The 23,554-nt window shown below is 44.7% G+C and overlaps 1 protein-coding gene, 1 long non-coding RNA gene and 1 pseudogene across 3 annotated transcripts; all 3 read left to right on the top strand.

Annotated features, from left to right (window-relative positions):
- Positions 1 to 790: 790 nt before the first annotated feature.
- On the top strand, positions 791 to 5,559 carry MUC21 (mucin 21, cell surface associated). The gene is made up of 3 exons (XM_055406419.2): positions 791 to 1,032; positions 3,930 to 4,753; positions 5,386 to 5,559. Exons 1-3 carry the CDS (start codon positions 969 to 971, stop codon positions 5,557 to 5,559), a joined length of 1,062 nt encoding a protein of 353 aa, XP_055262394.2. The 5' UTR covers positions 791 to 968.
- A 12,103-nt stretch (positions 5,560 to 17,662) lies between these two features.
- On the top strand, positions 17,663 to 18,194 carry LOC129543153 (histone deacetylase complex subunit SAP30L-like; annotated as a pseudogene).
- A 1,452-nt stretch (positions 18,195 to 19,646) lies between these two features.
- On the top strand, positions 19,647 to 22,710 carry LOC129543156 (uncharacterized). Of its 2 annotated transcripts, none has more exons than XR_008683252.2 (3): positions 19,647 to 19,769; positions 19,967 to 20,096; positions 22,522 to 22,710. It is a non-coding gene; the product is annotated as an uncharacterized LOC129543156 (long non-coding RNA). The 2 variants fall into 2 exon arrangements; XR_008683253.2 differs by lacking the exon at positions 19,647 to 19,769 and adding an exon at positions 19,792 to 19,830.
- The last annotated feature ends 844 nt before the right edge of the window (positions 22,711 to 23,554 follow it).

Below are 23,554 nucleotides of genomic sequence, written 5' to 3'. Positions count from 1 at the left end.
TCACTTTACAGCAGAAATTAACACAACATTGTAAATCAGCTATACTTCAATAAAATTTTTAAAGGGAGGCCCTATGTCACCCCTTCACCTGCTATGAATATGACAAGTAGTTTGTTCCTGCATATTCAACACTCTCTCCTACCCTCACCCCCCATGCCTCAGAGACCCCAAAGATAACTCCATTGCCCATGGGTCTCTCTTTCCCTATTCAGTCACTGTGCATTGTTGAGTGCCTACTGCATACTCAGCAGCGTACCATCTGTCTTCTGCCTGTGTCCCAGGAGCCCAGATCCCTGGTTACTACCCTCTTTGAAGTCTCATCTTTTTTTGATTTGGAGATGTGGGGTCCTGCCCTCTTTGCTCAGTCTGTTAGGGTTTCTTTCATGCTAAAAGCAAACACACAGCACTTCGTGACTAGGAAACAAAGTCGTGAACTGGCACAGGTTTCTGACCCCATTTTTGCCTCAAGGGTGGGTCCCTTCCACTCTGACAGTCTTGATCTCCTTATCCAATCCTACTTCCTGCTCAAACCCAGCCCAATGCCCTGCCTAGTGTGATTATATCATTCTCCTTTCTCACCTTCCTCTTGACCCCCCGTCTATTCCTTCCCAGACTCAGTATTGTTTTGTTACTTGCTCATAGTTGGTTGAAAAACAGGTCTATTTCCCAACTCCTCCCCAACCTATATGAAGCTATAAAGGCCCCTGCAGCTTATCCATGATAAAGAAAGAGGCAACAGCATCGTGTGAAGCAAGCTTAAGTAGCCCAGGCATCTCATCTCCCGCCACTCAAGCTCAAGATTCTTTCCAAGAGCATATACTTAGAAAACCTAAGCTCTTGGAAGCTCCAGCCTTTATCTCTGCACCTTGAACTCTTCCTTTCTCAAGATACTGTTCTTTGTTTTCTAGGTCTTGGCCACATCTGGGATCCAAGCACCTTGTTTACCAGCCACGAAGAGGAAGATCAAAATGCAGAAAAGAAACTTTTGTCTTAAGTATTGCTTGCTGTTGCATCTCCTACTATTACAACATGGTGAGTGCTTTTCTTTAAAGGTGGGTGGTCTGTGAACTTTTGAGAGATTGTGGGAGATGATGATCACCACTAGGAACAGCTCTGGTTTTCCTCCATAGACTGAGGGTCATTTCACTCCAATCACTTCAGTCTAGTAAAGTATCACCCAGGAGGCAGTCAAGCACAGTGCTTAGAACTGTGGACTTTGGTGTCCAGTTGTCAGTGTTTGAATCATGGCTCCATCTGTTACCTACACACTTTAGGTTAGTTTGCTGCTCTGTGCCTCAGTTTATGCATCTATAAAATGGCAATAATCCATGAGATATGGCTAGAGGGCTAAATATTAATAACAAGAAGAATTGACTTATTTAAAAATATCCCTCTTCTATATTCTATAGACTTAACTTTTCTCCTGTCCTTAACCCTGATTCCCCAATCAGCCTAAGTCAGCCACAGACCAAGGAGAGAAGGATTTAAGAGTCAAAACTAACTCCCACTCTGTTCCATACTTTTGACACTCTATTAAACACTACTTGGGCCATCTTCTACTGTGCAACTAGGAAGCATGACTTCTTAGAGAATCCTTTAATTTTTATTTTGGCTGTGCCACATGGTTTGCAGGTTCTCAGTTCCCCAAACAGGGAATGAACCCGAGCCATTTGGCAGTGAAAGTGCCGAATCCTAACCACTAGACACCAGGGAGGAGAAGGCAATGGCAACCCACTCCAGTACTCTTGCCTGGAAAATCCCATGGACAGAGGAGCCTGGTAGGTTACAGTCCATGGGGTCGCGAAGAGTCCAACACGACTGAGTGACTTCACTTTCACTTTTCACTTTCACACATTGGAGAAGGAAATGGCAACCCACTCCAGTGTTCTTGCCTGGAGAATCCCAGGGACGGGGGAGCCTGGTGGGCTGCCGTCTATGGGGTCGCACAGAGTCGGACATGACTGAAGCAACTTAGCAGCAGCAGCAGCAGACACCAGGGAATTCCCTGAGAATTCATCATTTTGAATCAAAATGAGCCCTCATAGAATTTTGATGCATCTATTCTGTTCTTCAAAACGTCTCAGATCAAATCCATTTCCTCTTTTACATATCACCCCTACTCTTGTTTATATCAGTTTCTTTTTTAAAATTACACCTTATGTATGTATATGTTTTTGGCTGTGCTGGGTCTTCCTTGCTGTGAGCGGGCTTTCTCTAGTTACAGCAAGCGAGGGCTACTCTCTAGTTGCTGCACTCAGGCTTCTCACTGTGGTAGCTTCTCTTGTTGTGGCTTGAGGGCTCTGGAGTACGCAGGCTTCAGTAGTTGTGGTAGATGGGCTTAGTTGTGGTAAGTGGGCTTAGTTGCCCTGTGGCACCTGGAATCTTTCCAGACCAGGGATCGAACCTGTGCCCCTGCATTGGCAGGCATACTCTCAACCACTGGACCACAAGGAAGTCCTCATCTCAGTTTCTTATTTAGTTTTACTCATGATTCTGATCTTAACTCCAATTTGTACTCCATTGCAGACTTCAGCGGGGAGTGGAGCTTTCCCCAAATAGAGCTAAATTCTAATCACATATTATATAGCTCAGTACCTGCAATGCAGGAGACCTGGGTTCAGTTCCTGGGTTGGGAAGTTCCCCTGGAGAAGGAAATGGCAACCCACTCCAGTATGCTTGCTGGAGAATCCCATGGACAGAGGAGCCCAGCAGGCTACAGTTCATGGGATCCCAAGAGTCAGACACAACTTAGAGCTTTCTTTCTTTCTTTCTAATCCTATGTTAGTTCAAATAAGCCTGAGGGAAAAATACACCTGTGTGGGGTGAGGTGATAGGCACTCAGGTCCAAGTTAGTAGTAAAATGAACCAGAAATGAGATAAATTTTATGTGGGGAGCCTGAGTATCTTTGTCCTTCAAGGTAGTGAGAGGCAAAAAACAGGCACAAACTTAACTCCACCTGAGACTTCAGGAAGGTGGAAATGCTTCCCTGTACCTGTAGATTTTGATTTGCAGACCTTAATTCTGGGAGATCTTTCATATTTCAGATACATATATCTTGTTCTTTTCCAATCTTTGCCTTGTGATCAGGAGCTCCTGGAACTTAAATACATATATAATCACCTAGATACCTAGTCCCATCTCAGATTTTGATTCATTTAGTCTGGAGTGGTTTGCCTAGAAATCTTTATTTTTAACAAGCTTCCCAGATAATTCTGATATAGATGGTTTCTGAATAACACTCAGAAATATTTTTCAAGAAAGAACCTATACCAATTTAAAAATGAATTAGCCAATATATACATTTCACCTGGGTTCTACAATTCCTTTATAATACTTTTTATCTGTGTTAAATATTGTACAGCAGTTGATGGAATAAGCTCATTCTCAGTGAAATTAGGTAATTAGGTCATGTAACCCTGGGCTTCCCTGGTGGCTCAGAGGATAAAGCATCTGCCTCCAATGTGGGGGACCCGGGTTCGATCCCTGGGTCGGGAAGATCCCCTGGAGAAGGAAATGGTAACCCACTCCAGTATTCTTGCCTGGAGAATCCCATGGACGGAGAAACCTGGTAGGCTACAGCCCACGGGGTCGCAAAGAGTCGGACACGACTGAGAGATTGAACAGAACGGAACGGAACCCTGGTATTAGAGGTGGATGTGGAGGATGACTTAGCTTGGTGGTTAAAAATGCAGTTTCAAGAGCCTGGGTTCAAATTCCTGTTCTACTACTTACTAGCTGTATAAACTTGGGCAAGTGTCAACATTTCTAAGCCTCAATTTTTTTCATCTTAGCTGTTGATAATAATAATATCTATTTCATTGGGCTGTAGTGAAACATTAAATAGAATTATCCAGGTGATAAATTTAACCAGACATTGAACAGGAAGCATATATGCTCAATATATGTCATCATTTATAATTATCGTTAGGCATAACCTCCAGTGATACCAGCCCAGCTGCCAACAATGAATCCAGCCCACCTTCCAGTGAACCCACTTCAGCCACCGCTGGATCCAATGAAACCTCCAGTGAAACTAGTATAGCCTCGAACACTGCATCCAACACGACCCGTGGTAGTCCTAGCACAGCCACTAATGCTGGATCCCAAGGGGCCTCTAGTGGATCCAGCACAACCCCCAGTACTGAATCCAGCGTGACCTCTGGAAAGGCCAGCACAACCTCCAGTACTGGATCCAACATAACTTTTGGAGGGTCCAGCACAACCTCCAGTACTGGATCTAATGTGACCTCTGGAGGGGCCAGCACAACCTCTGACACTGGATCCAGCATGACCTCTGGAGGGGCCAGCACAACCTCCAGTACTGGATCCAACATAACTTTTGGAGGGTCCAGCACAACCTCCAGTACTGGATTCAATGTGACCTCTGGAGGGTCCAGCACAATCTCTGACACTGGATCCAACATGACTTCTGGAGGGGCCAGCACAACCTCCAGTACTGGATCCAGTGTGACCTCTGGAGGGGCCAGCGCAACCTCTGATACTGGATCCAGCACAGCCTCCAGTGGGACCAGCACGACCTCCAAAACTGGATCCAGTGCAACCATAGGAGGCTCTGATACATCTTTTCCAACTGGAACACACACAACTTCTAACAAAAGTAGCACAAGTGCTGGGACTCCAGTGGAGGAAGTGAAGCCCAGTGGGTCCCTGAAGCCATGGGAAATCTTCCTCATCACTCTGGTCTCAGTTGTAGTGGTCGTGGGATTCTTTGCTGGGCTCTTCTTCTGCGTGGTGAGTGCCTAATATGTAGGAAAGTGCCTGGGGGGAAGGAGTAGCAGGAACATAAGGAAATGAAGTGTGAATCGTAGGACCATCAAGTTAGGGGTGAGTAGGGAGGAAAGACAATGGCAAGCCACTCCAGTACTATTGCCTAGAAAATCCCATGGATGGAGGAGCCTGGTAGGCTGCAGTCCTTGGGGTCGCTAAGGGTCGGACACGACTGAGCGACTTCACTTTCACTTTTCACTTTCACACATTGGAGAAGGAAATGGCAACCCACTCCAGTGTTCTTGCCTGGAGAATCCCAGGGACGGGGGAGCCTGGTGGGCTTCCGTCTGTGGGGTCACACAGAGTCGGACACGACTGAAGTGACTCAGCAGCAGCAGCAGCAGGGAGGAAAGAAAGATCAGGAGAAAGGTTCTAAAGAGAAACAGCAAGTTAGAAACAGAGGAACCAATCAATGTGCAGAGGAAACTATTGACTTGCGGGGAAAGGAGGGCAAAAGAAGAAGTAAAGACTGGTGAAAGAACTACCATGTGAGGGCGATGGTTTAAAGGGAGAGAAGATTCCAGCAAGAGTCCCTGGTGAAGGCTTGTTGGGGGTGGGGGACCCAATTCTGAAAGGATTCTACCTTCTTTTTCTAGAGAAACTCCCTGTCCCTGAGAAATGTCCTTGACACAGCTGTCTACCACCCCCATGGCCCCAACCTCGGCCGGGGCCCTGGAGGGAGTCACGGAGCCCATCACAGGCCTAGGTCCTGGAACAGACCCATATCCTCAGTAACCATGGAGATGAGAGAAAGTCACAGTGGGTTCTGAGCAGCTGCTGAAGCCACAGAGCCACATTCCTCAGAGAGAAAGCCAGCCTGGGGGACCAGAGATCTGAGTGTCCTTTCATTTGTCCCCAGGAGCCCCCTCCCAGCTTCATTTGGATCTCTGCTAGGTTTGGGGAAGACACTTCCTCTTTCTCTCTTGCTTTTACCAGATGTTGGAAAGAGACTCTGTTCGTCTTTAAGCTAAGAAATAAACACATGAAATTAAATCACAGAGAGAACTTGTATGTGCACATGAGTGGGTATCTGCTGCACTGAGTTGAATCTCCTGGTTGTATGAGAGAACCACATGCTGGAATCCACTTGGCATTCAGAATCTCCATGGTAAAATTTGGACACCTCATTCATATCTGTCCCCTTTTTCTAATCCTTTTTGCCTGAAGTAGGAACCGTATGTCCGCAAGACTCTCCCAGACTGACAGAACTGAATTGGAAGAGGTGAGAAAGGAGGGCAGCTACCAGGATCCTACAGGCTCATGGAATTAGGCCTGCAGTTCATAGAGATTACATTACAGCACATGCAGAACCCAGAGCATGACAGGTAGTGGTTTCCTGTGGGCAGGGCGGCGTCACTCAAAGTCGCAGTATCCAGGCCATTTACATTTGCTCCTGACTTAGGTTACTTGTCAGAGTAAAGGTGCTACTTTCACTCTGAGAGTGCTGCCTTTGGAAGCAGAGAGAAAGTGCTTCCTGTTTTTATTGAGGGAAAGACTTCCGGACTTTACCAAGAGGCTCATGGCAGGAATACCTGGGGTAAAGCCGAGATTCTCATGAATTCCCCTTCCACAGGGGCTGCACATACCCCTTTCAAGGTCTAGAATAGACGACTACCCGATCCTACAGGTCTTGGAAGACAGAGAAGAGCTGTGTTGGAAAAGGCTAGTGGCTCTGAATCCATGAGGCAGCGACAGGGCTTCCACCTGGGACAGAACCCTCAGGAAAGAGCTAGCAGGTTGTTGGTGGGTTCACCCCAACTCACAGCAGTGGGAACTGCTCTGCCTTCCACCATTCACCGGGTTTCTCAAGTGTCAGAAAACCAGAGAGTTGATCCTAATCAACGAGGCCATGATGAGCCATACGCAGGCCCACCACCACCACCACCACCATCCTCTTACCTAAAGGGACCCAGCAACCAGAAGGAGAAGCTGAGTTGAGCCCCCTAGAAAGTTGCCTCCCACTGGTGTGAACTGTGGAAAGTATAATGTGAAAAATGTGAAAATAAATGAGATTGGGGAATTATTTGAAGGTAGTCCATTTAAATAATTAAAAATTGCAAAACATGCATTTTCACATTTAAATTGTAATAGACAAATTTAAGGAAGTTGGCTGAGAATAAAATTAATTATCTGGAAAATAAAGTGGGAAAAGTAGCTCAATTAGATACAACAAATCAGAGATGAAAATCACCCAGAAAACAGAAGACACTTAGAGGATTGATTCAGGAGGACTAACACATGAGTAGCAAAGTTCAAAACAGAGCAAAAAGGAAGAGATAGACCAGAGGGAGTAAAAGAACAAGAGGGAAGAAAGAATTTAGTCTGCAATTCAAAAGGGCTTATTAACGACTGCAAATACACTAAACCCCATTCAATTCAGTTCAGTTCAGTTCAGTTGCTCAGTCGTCTCTGACTCTTTGCGAACCCATGAACTGCAGCACGCCAGGCCTCCCTGTCCATCACCAACTCCCGCGGAGTTCACTCAAACTCATGTCCATTGTGTTGGTGATGCCAGCCAACCATCTCATCCTTTGTCGTCCCCTTCTCCTCCCACCTTCAATCTTTCCCAGCATCAGGGTCTTTTCAAATGAGTCAGTTCTTCACATCAGGTGGACAAAGTATTGGAGTTTCAGCTTCAGCATCAGTCCTTTCAATGAATATTCAGTACTAGTTTCCTTTATGATGGACTGGTTGGATCTCCTTGCAGTCCAAGGGACTCTCAAGAGTCTTCTCCAACACCACAGTTCAAAAGTATCAATTCTTCGGCACTCAACTTTTTTTATAGTCCAACTCTCACATTTATACATGACAAAGGGAAAAACCATAGCTTTGACTAGATGGACCTTTGTTGGCAAAGTAATGTTTCTGCTTTTTAATATGCTGTCTAGGTTGGTCATAGCCTTTCTTCCAAGGAACGAGCGTCTTTTAATTTTATGGCTGCAGTCACCATCTGCAGTGATTTTGGAGCCTAAGAAAATAAAGTCTGTCACTGTTTCCATTGTTTCCCCATCTATTTGCCATGAAGTGATGGCATCAGATGCCATGATCTTAGTTTTCTAAATGTTGAGCGTTAAGCCAACTTTTTCACTCTCCTCTTTCACTTTCATCAAGAGGCTCTCTAGTTCTTCTTTGCTTTCTGCCATAAGGGTGGTGTCATCTGCATATCTGAGGTTATTGATATTTCTCCCGGCAACCTTGATCCAGCCTGTGCTTCCTCCAGCCCAGCATTTCTCATGATGTACTCTGCATATGTTAAATAAGCAGGGTGACAATATCTAGCCTTGACGTACTCCTTTCCCAATTTGGAACCAGTCAGTTGTTCCATGTCCGGTTCTAACTGTCACTTCTTGACTTGCATACAGATTTCTCAGGAGGTAGGTAAGGTGGTTTGCTAGTCCCATCTCTTTAAGAATTTTCCACAGTTTGTGGTGATCCACACAGTCAAAGACTTTGGCATAATCAATAAAGCAGAAGTAGATATTTTTCTGGAACTCTCTTGCTTTTTTGATGATTCAACAGATGTTGGCAATTTGATCTCTGGTTCCTCTGCCTTTTCTAAACCCAGCTTGAACAACTGGAAGTTTACATTCATATACTGTTGAAGCCTGGCTTGGAGAATTTTGAGCTTTACTTTGCTGGTGTGTGAGATGAGTACAATTGTGCAGTAGTTTGAATATTCTTTGTTATTGCCTTTCTTCGGGATTGAAATGAGAACTGACCTTTTCCAGTCCTGTGACCACCACTGAGTTTTCCAAATTTGCTGTCATATTGAGTGCAGCACTTTAACAGCATCATTTTAGGATTTGCAATAGCTCAACTGGAATTCCATCACCTCCACTAGCTTTATTCATAGTGATGCTTCCTAAGGCCCACTTGACTTTGCAAACCACATTAATATATCTATTTTAAACAGATGAACTATATGTGATATAAATTATATCTTAATAAAGCTGTAAAAATATTACCCAGCAGGCATAACTTGTGACTAAAAATTTTGATTTCCAAAGATAAACATCAATAGGCACTTCAGGATAGAGGGAAATGAAAAGGGAGAGCACCGCAGTGAGTAACTCAGCTTGTGGTTAATTCACATAGTTACGCTGTGAATATCTCATTATTCCCAGCAACTGGAGTGTGTATGTAGGGTTAAGAAGCATCATGACTCAGCTTTCATCATGGGATCTACTTACATGAACGAAACACATTTTAACCCGACAAAACCCCAGCTCGCCCAGCAGGTTTGACCCAAGTAGAGGTCCAGGCAGTGGATGGGATTAAGCACTTTTGCACTGCTGGCCAAGCACAATGATCTTTAAATGGAGTCTGTGCATACTCTTGGAAGTATATGAAGGCTTCTAAAGAGTGTTGTGCAGGAGTGGGGTGTCTTAACGGGTGGGAATCATCTTCCCAATTTTCAACTTCCATATGTTTTTTTTTTTGGCCTGTGGTCAAAGCATCAGCTAGTTATACCTTTCTAGTTCCCCTTCTACAGCCACCCACCCTTTACCTTCCAGTCCCTATATTATTATGGTGCATTACCCTGGGGTGCAGAAAATTCCAGGGTGCAGACTTCCCTGGTGGTCCAGTGGTTAAGAATCTGCCTGCCAATGCAGGGGATGCAGGTTGAATTCCTGGTTGGTGAACTAAGATGCCACATATCGCAGAGCAACTAAGCCCAGGTGCCACAAGAAAAGATTCCACATGATGAAATGAAGATTCCATGTCAACTAAGACCCAACGCAGCTAAAAAAATAAATATATTTTGGAAAAGTCTACAAATAATAAATGAAGGAGAAAAGAGAACCCTTCTACACTGTTGGTGGGAATGTAAATTGGTATGGCCATAATGGAAAACAGTATGGAGGTTCCTTAAAAAACTGAAAAGAGTCACCATATGATCCTGCAATCCCACTCTTGGGCATATATCCAAAGAAAACTCTGATTCAAAATGATACATGAACCCCAATGTTCATAGCAGCACTATTTACAATAGCCAAGACATAGAAGAACACTTCCATAAATGAAATGGAAGATATCCACTGACAGATAAATGGATAAAGAAGATGTGGTATATATATACAATGGACTATTGCTCAGCCATAAAAAAAAATAATGAAATAATGCCATTTGCAGCAACATGGATGGATCTAGAGATTATCATATTCAGTGAAGTTAGTTAGACAGAAAAACACAAATATCATATGATGGCACTTATATGGCTTCCCAGGTGGCTCAGTGGTAAAGAATTTGCCTGCCAAAGCTGGAGACCCAGGTTTGATCCCTGGATTGGGAAGATTCCCTGGTTTGGGGCTTCCCTGGTAGCACAGTTGGTAAAATATCTACCTGCAATGCAGGAGACCCAGGCTTGATCCCTGGATTGGGAAGATCCCCTGGAGAAGGAAATAACAAGCCACTTCAGTATTCTTGCCTGGGATATTCCATGGAGAGAGGAGATTGGTGGGCTGCAGTGCATGGGGTTACAAAAGCTGGACACAACAGAGAGACTAAACCACCATCGCCAAAAGTCAGGTGCCAGACAACTGAAGACCACCCTATTGCCCAAGCCTGCTGAAATTCTTCATACTAGCCAATTCTAAATATATAGAACCTAAAAAAGGACACAAATGAACTCATTTACCAAACAGAAATAGACTCACAGACTTATGGTTAGCAAAAAGACAGTCGGGGGAGGAAGACGTATTAGAAATTTCAGATTAATATATGCACACTTCAGTTCAGTTCAGTCGCTCAGTTGTGTCCGACTCTCCACGACCCCATGAATCACAGCACGCCAGGTCTCCCTGTCCATCACCAACTCCCAAAGTTCACTCAAACTCATGTCCACAGAGTCGGTGATGCCATCCAGCCATCTCATTCTCTGTCGTCCCCTTCTCCTCCCGCCCCCAACCTTTCCCAGCATCAGAGTCTTTTCCAGTGAGTCAACTCATCGCATGAGGTGGCCAAAGTATTGCAGTTTCAGCTTTAGCATCAGTCCTTCCAATGAACACCCAGGACTGATCTCCCTTAGAATGGACTGGTTCCATCTCCCTGTGGTACAAGGGACTCTCAAGAGTCTTCTCCAACACCACAGTTCAAAAGCATCAATTCTTCGGTGATCAGCTTTCTTCACAGTCCAACTCTCACATCCATACATGACCACGGGAAAAACAATAGCCTTGACTAGACAGACCTTTGTTGGCAAAGTAATGTCTCTGCTTTTTAATATACTATCAAGGTTGGTCATAGCTTTCCTTCCAAGGAGTAAGAGTCTTTTAATTTCATGGCTTCAATCAGCATCTGCAGTGATTTTGGAGCCCAAAAAAATAAAGTCTGACACTGTTCCCACTGTTTTTCCATCTATTTCCCATGAAGTGATGGGACCAGATGCCATGATCTTCGTATTCTGAATGTTGAGCTTCAAGCCAACCTTTTCACTCTCCTCTTTCACTTTCATCAAGAGACTTTTGAGTTCCTCTTCACTTTCTGCCATAAGGGTAGTGTCATCTGCATATCTGAGATTATTGATATTTCTTCCAGCAATCTTGATTCCAGCTTGTGCTTCTTCCAGCCCAGTGTTCCTCATGATGTACTCTGCATATAAGTTAAATAAGCAAGGTGACAATATACAGCCTTGACGCACTCCTTTTCCTATTTGGAACCAGTCTGTTTTTCCATGTCCAGTTCTGACTGTTGCTTCCTGACCTGCATACAGGTTTCTCAAGAGGCAGGTCAGGTGGTCTGGTATGCCCATCTCTTTAAGAATTTTCCACAGTTTATTGTGATCCACACAGTCAAAGGCTTTGGCATAGTCAATGAAGCAGAAATAGATGCTCTTCTGGAACTCTCTTGCTTTCTCCATGATCCAGCGGGTGTTGGCAATTTGATCTCTGGTGCCTCTGCCTTTTCTAAAACCTGCGTGAACATCTGGGAGCTCACGGTTCACATATTGCTGAAGCCTGGCTTGGAGAATTTTGAGCATGACTTTACTAGCATGTGAGATGAGTGCAATTGTGCGGTAGTTTGAGCATTCTTTGGCATTCCCTTTCTTTGGGATTGGAATGAAGACTGACCTTTTCCAGTCCTGTGGCCACTGCTGAGTTTTCCAGATTTGCTGGCATAATGAGCACAGCACTTTCACAGCATCATCTTTCAAGGTTTGAAATAGCTCAACTGGAATTCCATCACCACCACTAGCTTTGTTCGTAGTGATGCTTTCTAAGGCCCACTTGACTTCACATTCCAAGATGTCTGGCTCTAGGTCAGTGATCACGTTATCGTGACTATCTTGGTTGTGAAGATCTTTTTTGTACAGTTCTTCTGTGTATTCTTGCCACCTCTTCTTAATATCTTCTGCTTCCCTTAGGTCCATACCATTTCTGTCCTTTATCGAGCCCACCTTTGCATGAAATGTTCCCTTGGAATCTCTAATTTTCTTGAAGAGATCTCTTGTTTTTCCTATTCTGTTGTACCATATATATAAAAAGTAAACAACAAAGGACCTCCTGTATAACACAGGGAACTATATTCAATATCTATAATAATAATAAAATACAATCTATAATGGAAAAGAATCTGAAAAAGAATATGTATAATATATATGTTATATATATATATATTACTGAATCAACTTGCTGTACACTTGAAACTGACACAACATTGTAAATTAACTATACTTCAATTTTAAAAAATCCTCAAGGTGGGAAAACTTGGAAAAGGATAAACCATTCATTTTTATACCTCTGACTTTTTAATCTAGATCTTCTACAATACATTTACTATGTTTTGCTTTGCTTATTGTTGTTAATTTCAAGTTCAGTTTCAGTAAAATAAATACTGAGCTCCAGTAGCATACTGGGCACCTACTGACCTGGGGAATTCCTCATTCAGTATCCTATCATTTTGCCCTTTGTTACTGTTCATGGGGTTCTCAAGGCAAGTATACTGAAGTGGTTTGCCATTCCCTTCTCCAGTGGACCACATTCGGCTGTGGTCCATGTGATCAGATCGGCTAGTTTCCCGTGATTATGATTTCAGTTTGTCTGCCCTCTGGTGCCCCCTAGCAATACCTACCGTCTTATTTGGGTTTCTCTTACCTTGGTCGTGGAAAATCTCTTCACAGCCGCTCCAGCAAAGTGCAGCCGCTGTACCTTACCTTGGGTGAGGGGTATCTCCTCAAGGCCGCCCCTCCTGACCTTGAACGCGGAGTAGCTCCTCTCGGCCCTCCTGCGCCCGCGCAGCCACCGCCTGTTGGACGTGGGGTAGCTCCTCTCGGCCTCCGGCCCTGGCCTCAGGCGTGGGGTAGCTCCTCACGGCCGCACCTCTTTGCGTCGTTCGTTGCGCCCGGGCGGCGTCTCTCGCGTCGCGTCTGAATTAAAATGGACTGGAATGGGTGAATTTAACTCGGATGACCATTATATCTACTACTGTGGGCAGGAATCCCTTAGAAGAAATGGAGTAGCCATCATGGTCAACAAAAGGGTCCGAAATGCAGTACTTGGATGCAATCTTAAAAATGACAGGATGATTTCTGTTCGTTTCCAAGGCAAACCATTCAGTATTACAGTAATCCAGGCCTATGCCCCAACCAGTAATGCTGAAGAAGCCGAAGTTAATCGGTTCTATGAAGACCTACAAGACCTTTTAGAACTAACACCCAAAAAAGATGTCCTTTTCATTATAGGGGACTGGAATGAAGTAGGAAGTAGGAAGTCAAGAAACACCTGGAGTAACTGGCAAATTTGGCCTTGGAGCACGGAATGAAGCAGGGCAAAGGCTAATAGAGTTTTGTCAAGAGAACGCACTGGTCATAGCAAACACCCTCTTCCAACAACACAAGAGAAGACTCTACACATGGACATCACCAGATGGTCAACACCGAAATCAGATTGATTATATTCTTTGCAACCAAAGATGGAGAAGCTGTATACAGTTAGCAAAAACAAGACCAGGAGCTGACTGTGGCTCAGATCATGAACTCCTTATTGCCAAATTCAGACTTAAATTGAAGAAAGTAGGGAAAACCACTAGACCATTCAGATATGACCTCAATCAAATCCCTTATGATTATACAGTGGAAGTGAGAAATAGATTTAAGGGACTAGATCTGATTGATAGAGTGCCTGATGAACTCTGGACAGAGGTTCGTGACATTGTACAGGAAACAGGGACCAAGACCATCCCCATGGAAAAGAAATGCAAAAGAGCGAAATGGCTGTCTGAGGAGGCCTTACAAATAGCTGTGAAAAGAAGAGAGGCGAAAAGCAAAGGAGAAAAGGAAAGATATAAGCATCTGAATGCAGAGTTCCAAAGAATAGCAAGGAGAGATAAGAAAGCCTTCCTCAGTGATCAATGCAAAGAAATAGAGGAAAACAACAGAATAGGAAAAACAAGAGACCTCTTCAAGAAAATTAGAGATTCCAAGGGAACATTTCATGCAAAGATGGGCTCGATAAAGGACAGAAATGGTATGGACCTAAGAGAAGCAGAAGATATTAAGAAGAGGTGGCAGGAATACACAGAAGAACTGTACAAAAAAGATCTTCACGACCAAGATAGTCACGATAATGTGATCACTGACCTAGAGCCAGACATCTTGGAATGTGAAGTCAAGTGGGCCTTAGAAAGCATCACTACGAACAAAGCTAGTGGAGGTGATGGAATTCCAGTTGAGCTATTTCAAGTCTTGAAAGATGATGCTGTGAAAGTGCTGCACTCAATATGCCAGCAGATTTGGAAAACTCAGCAGTGGCCACAGGACTGGAAAAGGTCAGTCTTCATTCCAATCCCAAAGAAAGGGAATGCCAAAGAATGCTCAAACTACCGCACAATTGCACTCATCTCACACGCTAGTAAAGTCATGCTCAAAATTCTCCAAGGCAGGCTTCAGCAGTATGTAAACCGTGAACTCCCAGATGTTCAAGCAGGTTTTAGAAAAGGCAGAGGCACCAGAGATCAAATTGCCAACATCCGCTGGATCATGGAGAAAGCAAGAGAGTTCCAGAAAAACATCTATTTCTGCTTCATTGACTATGCCAAAGCCTTTGACTGTGTGGATCACAATAAACTGTGGAACATTCTGAAAGAGATGGGAATCCCAGACCACCTCACCTGCCTCTTGAGAAACCTGTATGCAGGTCAGGAAGCAACTGTTAGAACTGTACATGGAACAACAGACTGGTTCCAAATAGGAAAAGGTGTACGTCAAGGTTGTATATTGTCACCTTGCTTATTTAACTTATATGCAGAGTACATCACGAGGAACGCTGGGCTGGAAGAAGCACAAGCTGGAATCAAGATTGCTGGGAGAAATATCAATAACCTCAGATATGCAGATGACACTACCCTTATGGCAGAAAGTGAAGAGGAACTCAAAAGTCTCTTGATGAAAGTGAAAGAGGAGAGTGAAAAGGTTGGCTTGAAGCTCAACATTCAGAAAACAAAGATCATGGCATCTGGTCCCATCACTTCATGGGAAATAGATGGAAAAACAGTGGAAACAGTGTCAGACTTTATTCTTTTGGGCTCCAAAATCACTGCAGATGCTGATTGCAGCCATGAAATTAAAAGACGCTTGCCCCTTGGAAGGAAAGTTATGACCAACCTTGATAGTATATTAAAAAGCCAACCAAGGTCCGTCTAGTCAAGGCAATGGTTTTTCCCGTGGTCATGTATGGATGTGAGAGTTGGACTGTGAAGAAGGCTCGCTGAAGAATCGATGCTTTTGAACTGTGGTGTTGGAGAAGACTCATGAGAGTCCCTTATACTGCAAGGAGATCCAACCAGTCCATTCTAAAGGAGATCAACCCTGGATATTCATTGGAGGGACTGATGCTAAAGCTGAAACTGCAATACTTTGGCCACCTCATGCGACGAGTTGACTCACTGGAAAAGACTGTGATGCTGGGAAAGGTTGGGGGCGGGAGGAGAAGGGGACGACGGAGAATGAGATGGCTGGATGGCATCACCGACTCTGTGGACATGAATTTGAGTGTACTCCAGGGGTTGGTGATGGACAGGGAGGCCTGGCGTGCTGTGATTCATGGGGTCGCAGAGAGTCGGACACGACTGAGCAACTGAACTGAACTGAACTGAACTGAAAATAAATACCTGGAAAAAAAGTGAGAGTTTGTGATTTTAGTCAACCAACCAGGTGGATTGTGAAATGTGAAAGGATTACTCTCTTAAAATATTCACATCTTTCTCTTTTAGAGGGATACTCTTCTGCCTCTGAGAAACACTTATTACACCCATGATTTTGGCCTGGGTCTACTGTTCTGCAGCCTCGACAATAAACTGAGTCATGGAGAGGCCTGTGGCCTTGGCCATGAAAAAAGCTACCATGTGGCCCATGAATTGAATAACAATCATGAAGGTGATTGTGAAAATGAGTCATCAAGGTTTCTACTGAAGAGGCCATGATGAAAACCACAGGCTTGGGGCCATGAACGAAAGAAACCATGGAAGAGGACAGACACACCAGTGACAGCCACAGAGCAGATCTTAGTGGAGTCACTGAAAAGGGCATGGCCACAGATGCTGGGGAGTGGGAGACATTTTAAGGGAGGAAACCTTGGTGGAGAAGAGGATCATGGAGGTGAAGACAAAGAACCGTGATGAGGGAGTGAGTCATGATGGAAGACCAGAATGCTCCCAGGGAATAGCCATAGGTCAAGGTCAAGGACAAGAATAAGCAAAGCTTTCCCATGTCTGACAACCAAAGTTGCAGTGTTGGAGCAGGGTGTTGTTTCAGAAAAGACTCATAGCTTCATCAGGCTTAGCATTGATATCAAGTATGTTCCCAGGGCTCTCCTCATAACTTAGAATTCTAGGATCAAGGAGGTTGCTTCACTGGGTATTGGGACGGGCACAGTAACAACTCTTACGGTCACTGCTTCTCCATCTTTTCTCCACTCAGTTCATTTCAGGGCCCTCCAGAGCTTGACTTTGTCTTTAAGAAGAGCCTTCCTCCCTTCTTGTGTCTCCTCCAGACGTTGTGTGATGAAGAAGAAAATTACTAGCCACTCTAAGAAATAAACATACTCTAAGAAATAAAAGTTCATTAATGCATGTTGTATCTAGATGAAATGGCCATCTTTTTAACTTTGTTTTGCTATCATTTTGCTTCTGAGTGACTTCTATGATTTTTTTTAAAAAAATATACCATCATTTAGTCCTCCCAGCAACCCCATGAAGTTCAAATTATAATCCCTATTAAGTAGATGAGAAAGATGTCACTCAGAAAAACAGCTAAGGTGCGGAGCCTTGGGCGGGCGAGGCCGGGCGGCCCAGGCACTGCCTCGGGACTCGGGACTCGGGGCGCAACCGAGCCGCTGCAGGAGTGGGGCGGGCTAGACGAGTAGCAGGGGACCGGGCGCCGCGGGTTCGAGGCCGGGCGCCGCGCAGGGAGGCCGCGCCACCCCGGGGGAGCTGCGAGTTTGCTCCGCAGCTGAAATAAGGCTGGAGCCGGCGGGGGCCCTCAGAACCCTCTGGCAACCGGGCCCGGAGTCTTCCTGGGAAGACTGCTTCCTGGGACGCCCTCCTGGACGTCCCCGCCGAAGGGTAACGGTTCAGGGCCCCCGGCAGAAGGCGCCTCGGGGAGACTCCCGGCCGGGCCGTGCCAGCCGCGGGAGACCACCCCCAGGCCGCGGGCAGGGAGAAAGGGGCTCGGTGGAGACGCGGGCCGGGAACCGAAGGAGCTGGAGCGCGGCGGCGCGGGGCCGGGCCTCCCGCGAGCGGGGCCGGGCAGCGCCTCGACGGGAGACGGGCTCTGGGACCTTCTTGTGCGGGCGGCCTCGGCGACCTGCCCTGCGCGGAGCGCGGCTGCGGAGTGGCCTAACGGACCTTCCCCCAGAGAGCCCGGCCCGGGACGAGGAGATGACCGGCTTTAGCACCGAGAAGAACTGCCTCGAAGGGCCCCCGCCGCCGCCCCGGGCCATGGCCTGAGCTGCCTCCTCACCGAGGACAGCAAGCGCTGGGTCCCGCTCGAGGGCAACGCCTCCTTCAAGAGAGTCCAGAAGAGCATCTCACAGGAGAAACTCAAGCTGGACATCGACAAGGGCGTAAGGCACCTGTATATTTGCGATTTCCACAAAAATTTCATCCAGAGTGTACAAAATAAAAGGCAGAGGAAGACCAGTGACGATGGCGGAGATTCTCCTGAGCACGACACAGTCCTGAGGTTGATCTGTTCCAGCTGCAGGTGAACACTCTCCGATATTATAAACGACACTAAAAATTGCAGACCAGATCAGGCTTCAATAAGGCCCAGTTAGCAGAAACCGTCAGCCAACACTTCAGGAACATACCTGTGAATGAAAAGGAGACCCTCACTTTCTTCATCTACATGGTCAAGAGTAACGAGTGTAGACTGGACCAGAAGTCAGAGGGTGGCAAGCAGCTTGAGTGATGATGAGGCACGCCTTCAAGGAATGAAGGATAATGCTTAATACACAGCTGACATCTGCTCCATTGAAGTCCATAATGACTGCTAAATTTTATTGTAAATAAAAAACCTTGAAAGATGAAAAAAGGAAAAACAGCTAATATATCAGTAAACCTTCGCTCTAAGACAAGTCCTATTACTCCAATATGTTGTAGAGAAAAACATCTTTCTACTTAGAAATGTTTCTGGGACTTTTAACCTGAGATCCCAATACCAACTTGTTACTGACCACACTCCTCATCCATCCTCACATGGGACTTCCCATCACAGACAGTGGGTAGATCAACAACCAAGGCCTTTCCTAGGACATCCTAAAATCTGCTTATTCCCACCCAACACCTCATTTTCTACCACAACCCATTCTCTACCTACTTTTAAAACTCATTCATTCACAGTTCTTTTCTATTTTAGATATAAGCTCCAAAATAACACAAATTTGTTTTGTTTACTGGAGTACGATGTCTGACACACAGTAGGAAATCACTAAATATTTGTGGGATGAATATACATCTCCTGCTTGTCAACTCACTTCCCTCCAGCTTCACAAGCAATGAATATTCTTTCACCCAAACATCTAAAGAATCTGAAATGGGGGGATTCCTTAGCAATCCAGTGGTTAGAACTCCATACTCTCACTCCAAGGACACAGGTTTGATCCCTGGTTGGGAACTAAATCCCATAAGATGACCGCCCCTCCTCTAAAAAAAAGAATCTGAAATGGTTCTTCTACCAGAAAACCTCCATGGCTGGAGAAGGTGGAGACAGCTTGCTTTGATTACACATAGTATCAAATAAAACTCCCATAGAATCCTTGCCTGATTTTTTTGCCATGAACTGTGAATGAACGCACTGTCAGTCCCCTGTCAGGGGATTGTCAAAGCCCCATTACTGTCTTTGTTTTATACTCCTCCTCCAGCTGTCTTTGTTTCATTTCTGCTGGTCTCATCTACTGTCTAAATAAGGTGGTAATGTGCCCTCAGCTCCCTGGCAAACTGGCACAGTCCTAAGTGTAGGAATTTCTTTGATCATTCCGCTTGTCTGGCATGCAGCACTGATGAGAAGAACCAACTGAAGTTCCTTGGGTGGATAAGTTAACATATCATCCAGATATGTTAGTCCGGGTGATACTGGACAATGAGATTCACAGTGACAGTGAATCTCATTTTCTGTGTCCTCCCAACTAAGGTCTGTTCATCAAGTCTTTCTTCTCACACTCCCTGCCCTGCCCAGTCATCCTGGTTACTCAGGACTTCTCTCCAGGAAGCAAGGTCTTGAGCTGAACAGATTTTTAGCCCCATCTGTGCCTCAGAGGAGGAGTTCCCTCCACCGTGACAATTTGATCCCCTTGAACTGTACAACTTCCTGCTCCTCCCCAGGCCCTGCCTAAGGGGACCACGTCATCTTCCATTTTCATGCATCTCCTGGCCTCTACAGCCCTCTTCTCTGAGTTCAGATATTGTTACCTTCCCACAGCTGGAAGAACAACAGGTAACATGCCCAGCCCCGATGATACTATAAAGACCTTCTTCGAAAGAGAAAGTAAGAGGTGACACTCTGTGGAGGGATCCTAAGGGACCAGGCATCCAGTCTGCAGCCCCAGGTGCCCCCTACTGGTGTTTTTCCTTAGGTTGAGGACCCATTCTTTGGAGACCCAAACTCCCAGCACTCTAGTCTCAGATCTCTACCTTGAGATTCTTCAAAAAGAAGAATCTCAGAATTTTTTCTTTCCATTCTAGGCCCAATCACATCTGGGACTCAGGAAATCTCCTTTCCAGGCGTGGCAGTCAAAGTATCTCAAGATGAAGGAAAAAGCGTTTTCCCTTGAATGCTGGCTGTTGTTTCATCTTCTACTACTTTTAGGAAATGGTGAGTGATATAATCTTGAGGTCTGAATAGGGTTTGGGGAAAATGTTGTCCAGTCCTGGCATGCACACTCTGCCTGTTAGCTCTCATTCTCATCAAAGAAGTAAGGACAGATATTTTGCTTTATTCTCTTCCATCCAACCTAGCCTTTGCTCTCTATTCTGTTCCCAGTAACAACTCTTCTGCCCAGAAGTCTGACCTATTTCCTCTGTAATAAATCAACCCTAAGGACAGATGCATTGGAGTTGGAAGGTATCTTAATGTCTGACCACCTGCAATAGGCAGGAACGCATTTCCAACATTCCTGACAGTGGTCACCTAGTCTCCAGTTAAGCCTGTAAGTGTTCCACACTCGCACAGATTGAATTCTTTCTAGAATTTGCCCCATCATGACTTTGACTCATTTGTTTATGCTCCTGAACAAAACAAATCTATTCCCTCTCCATAGGCCAACTTCTCATCTCAATTTCTCACTTAGTCTCTCTCTCCCCCCCTCTCCCCCCTACACTCTCTTTTGCATTTGCAAGATTTTAGTTCCCTGACCAGATTGAACCCACGCCCTTGGCACTGAAAGCACAGAGTCCTAAGCACTGGATCCTTAGGAAATTCCTCTTTTTTCTCTTGACCCTGATTGTAACCCTAATCGGAGGCATTAACAAGGAATTTTTGGACTCTGCCTCTAAATCTAAATTTGTGATATTTATGTTAGTCCAGATGATACTATGAAAGGAATAAGTAAGGGGAAGAAAACCACATCCTAACAGGAGAACAGACCTATAGATGAGGTGAGGGTATACAGGCAGCTGGGAGGCCAAGAGCTTGGTTGTTGTTGGGATGGAAAATCAGAACAGGGTAGGAAAGAGACATGAAATAGAGGGGAAAAGCACAAGCCTCATCTTAATGCTCACTCACTAAGTAAGGAAGTTGGGTCCCTTCCCAGAATCCTGGGAGATCTTATCATTTCAGGCTACCTGCAGCAAGTTCTATGCCAGGCCAAGTGTCAAGGTCACTTAAGGTCCCATACCTGGCAGCTCCCAAACTTTTGTGTGCATAAGAATTACCTGATAGTAGTGAAAATACACACTATTTCCCCTCCCAAACCTCCCCTTGATTATCTCTCCCCTGGAAGACAGGTACAATTCTGTTTGGAGAGTAGCTCAATATATACACGTGTATATACACATGGACCCTTCAACTAGCTCTTTTATGTTCTTTATCTAAAGAGTAGCATGAATAGTTAGACCCCAGGTCATGTGACTTCCCAGGTCATGTGACCTAGGATGTAGAACACACAGGTTAAGGGCTGGAGTTAGTGTCAGTCAGCCTTGGTTTAAATTCCTTCAATGTATAAATGCTATTAAGTTTTTAAAGGACTCTGGAGTATAAGTAAGTTTGTTTAAAGAAATTTAGTCTATTCAACCTGAATCAGCTCTGTCAAACATTAATTAAAAGCCTCATTTTAAAAAAATAAAAAAATAAATAAATAATGGTGGTGGGAGGGAGGGTTGGGAAGCTGGCTGGAGGTGGAGGTGGTGAAGTTTATAAATCTAATTAAAAATGAAGTTGAATTTCCATTTTCCAAATCCACCCATCCACCAGCGTACTGTGTCACTAGACATTATGTACGATTTTACTTTGCGACAGAAACCATTACATTTAAAAATTCATTACAGCAAGGTGAGTTAGACTCATGATGGATGCAGCTTTAATTCTGCCATATATTATTACAGTTAAAATGTAAATGATGAAAAATATTTTGTGCTTATCAGCATTTATGTGGAAATGTGTTTTACAGTGATATATGATGTTATATTTCTATTATTGTGATGAAAAAAAAAGCAATACAAAAAGACGAAGTGTTTATTAAAACATGAAAAAAAAAAAGAAATAAATGGTTTTGCAGCACTGAAGAGATTATAGAAAGTAAATAAGCTAGATCAGACCTGTTTTATGTAGTAATTTTATAGTTTATTTTAATTATTTCAGTTGTAAAATATTGTTATACTGTTAATTAGTTCTGATTGTTCATATTAAACTATTGTAATGCAAATAAATAAATAAATAAAATTAAAACAAAAAAAAAAAAAATAAATTCCTGCTCCATGAACTTCTAGCTATCTAACCTAGGACCAGGCTTAACTTCTCTGAACCTCAATTTCTCTATCTATAAAATGGGAGTGTTAAAAGTTCCTATCTCATGGAAGTATTGTGAGTATTTGAAGTACTGATTCATATGTGGCATTTAGCACAACACCTGGAGCATAGTCATTATTCAATAGATGATAGTTATTATTGCCATTGACTGTGTGACTGAGCACATGTGCGCGTGTGCACACACACACACACATTATTGCCGTTGGTGGTAGTAGTAGTTGCAGAATCAAACAAAACTTCCAATGGAACTAACCAGCCATCCTTTATTAATAAGCTGTAACTTCTACTGCTAACACTACAACCACCTCCCTTGGATTGGCCACACTATCCAGTGGAACTGACACAACCGCTACCATCTCCAGTGTCACCAGCTCAAGTACTGCTCCACCAAGGGAAGAGGAAAACCCTAACGGACACCTGAGGCCAGGGGAGGTCGTCCTAGTTACTCTGGCCTCGGTTACAATGGCTGTGATTCTCCTCACTGGGCTTCTCTTCTATTTCGTGAGTGTCTAATGTGCAAGAAACCCCTTTTTTACTGAGGGAAAGAGAGCAGGGAAGTCAGGCTAGAGACAGCAGGGTGATTGCAGGAGTAACGGGATAAGAAAATCAGGAAAGATAGAAACAGCAGGTTAGAGTCAGCAAGAGAGGGTCAAAAAGCCAAGACATTCAGAGGAAAGTGATGAGGGGAAGATGGGAGCCAAAGAAATACAGGGAGTGGGCGAGCACTGGAGGAGGGGGCAAGACTCTGAAACTACTCAGCTTCTTGTCTTCTAGAGAAACTCTCCAAGCCTAAGAAACCTCTTCAACGTAGATCTCTTGCCGCCCCAACTGCTATGCCCTCACGGCTGTTATGAAGTCCCAGAAGGGTCCAGGGCGACGGTAACTGACTTCAGAGGAGACCTGTCTTCTCCTGCAGCCAGAGAGCTGACTGGGAGACAAGCATGGCCCTGAGCGTCCCTGAAGGCAGAAGCACCCCAGTCCTCGGGGGCAGAGAGGTGGCTGACCTGGATCGAGGGGTTAAGTGTCCCCTCGTTCCTGCTCCTCCCAACGTTTCTTCAGCCTCTGAGGGTCCTCCTTCCCGGTTTGATTCTTCCAACAAAAGGAGGCTGTAGCTGTGACTGAACTGTTGAATAAATGCATCAAATATATGTGGAACCAGACGCTGCGGGTGTGTGTTTATACATTGCTGTGAATAAAGGTTCCTAAAGACCCTTCTTCCCTGTTCTCCCAGGTCTTGAATCTCTAGAGTGAAATCCAGACTATATTTATCCCCTCTTCTTCCCCATTCCCTGAAGGTCTCCAGGCTG

This window comes from Moschus berezovskii, chromosome 23 (assembly GCF_049115385.1).
Source record: "Moschus berezovskii isolate FMDL1 chromosome 23, NW_MosBer_1.0, whole genome shotgun sequence".
NCBI classification, from domain to species: domain Eukaryota; kingdom Metazoa; phylum Chordata; class Mammalia; order Artiodactyla; family Moschidae; genus Moschus; species Moschus berezovskii.
The sequence above is the reverse complement of the archived record's forward strand: the minus strand, read 5'-3'. Positions and strand labels throughout refer to the sequence as shown.

What these genes read in the sequence shown, in the direction of transcription:
- MUC21 (XM_055406419.2), top strand. Translation starts at nt 969, where the DNA reads ATGCAGAAAAGAAACTTTTGTCTTAAGTATTGCTTGCTGTTGCATCTC. An exon ending in TCTCCTACTATTACAACATG is followed by an intron (nt 1,033 to 3,929) that starts GTGAGTGCTTTT and finishes AATTATCGTTAG; the next exon opens with GCATAACCTCCAGTGATACC. An exon ending in CTGGGCTCTTCTTCTGCGTG is followed by an intron (nt 4,754 to 5,385) that starts GTGAGTGCCTAA and finishes TTCTTTTTCTAG; the next exon opens with AGAAACTCCCTGTCCCTGAG.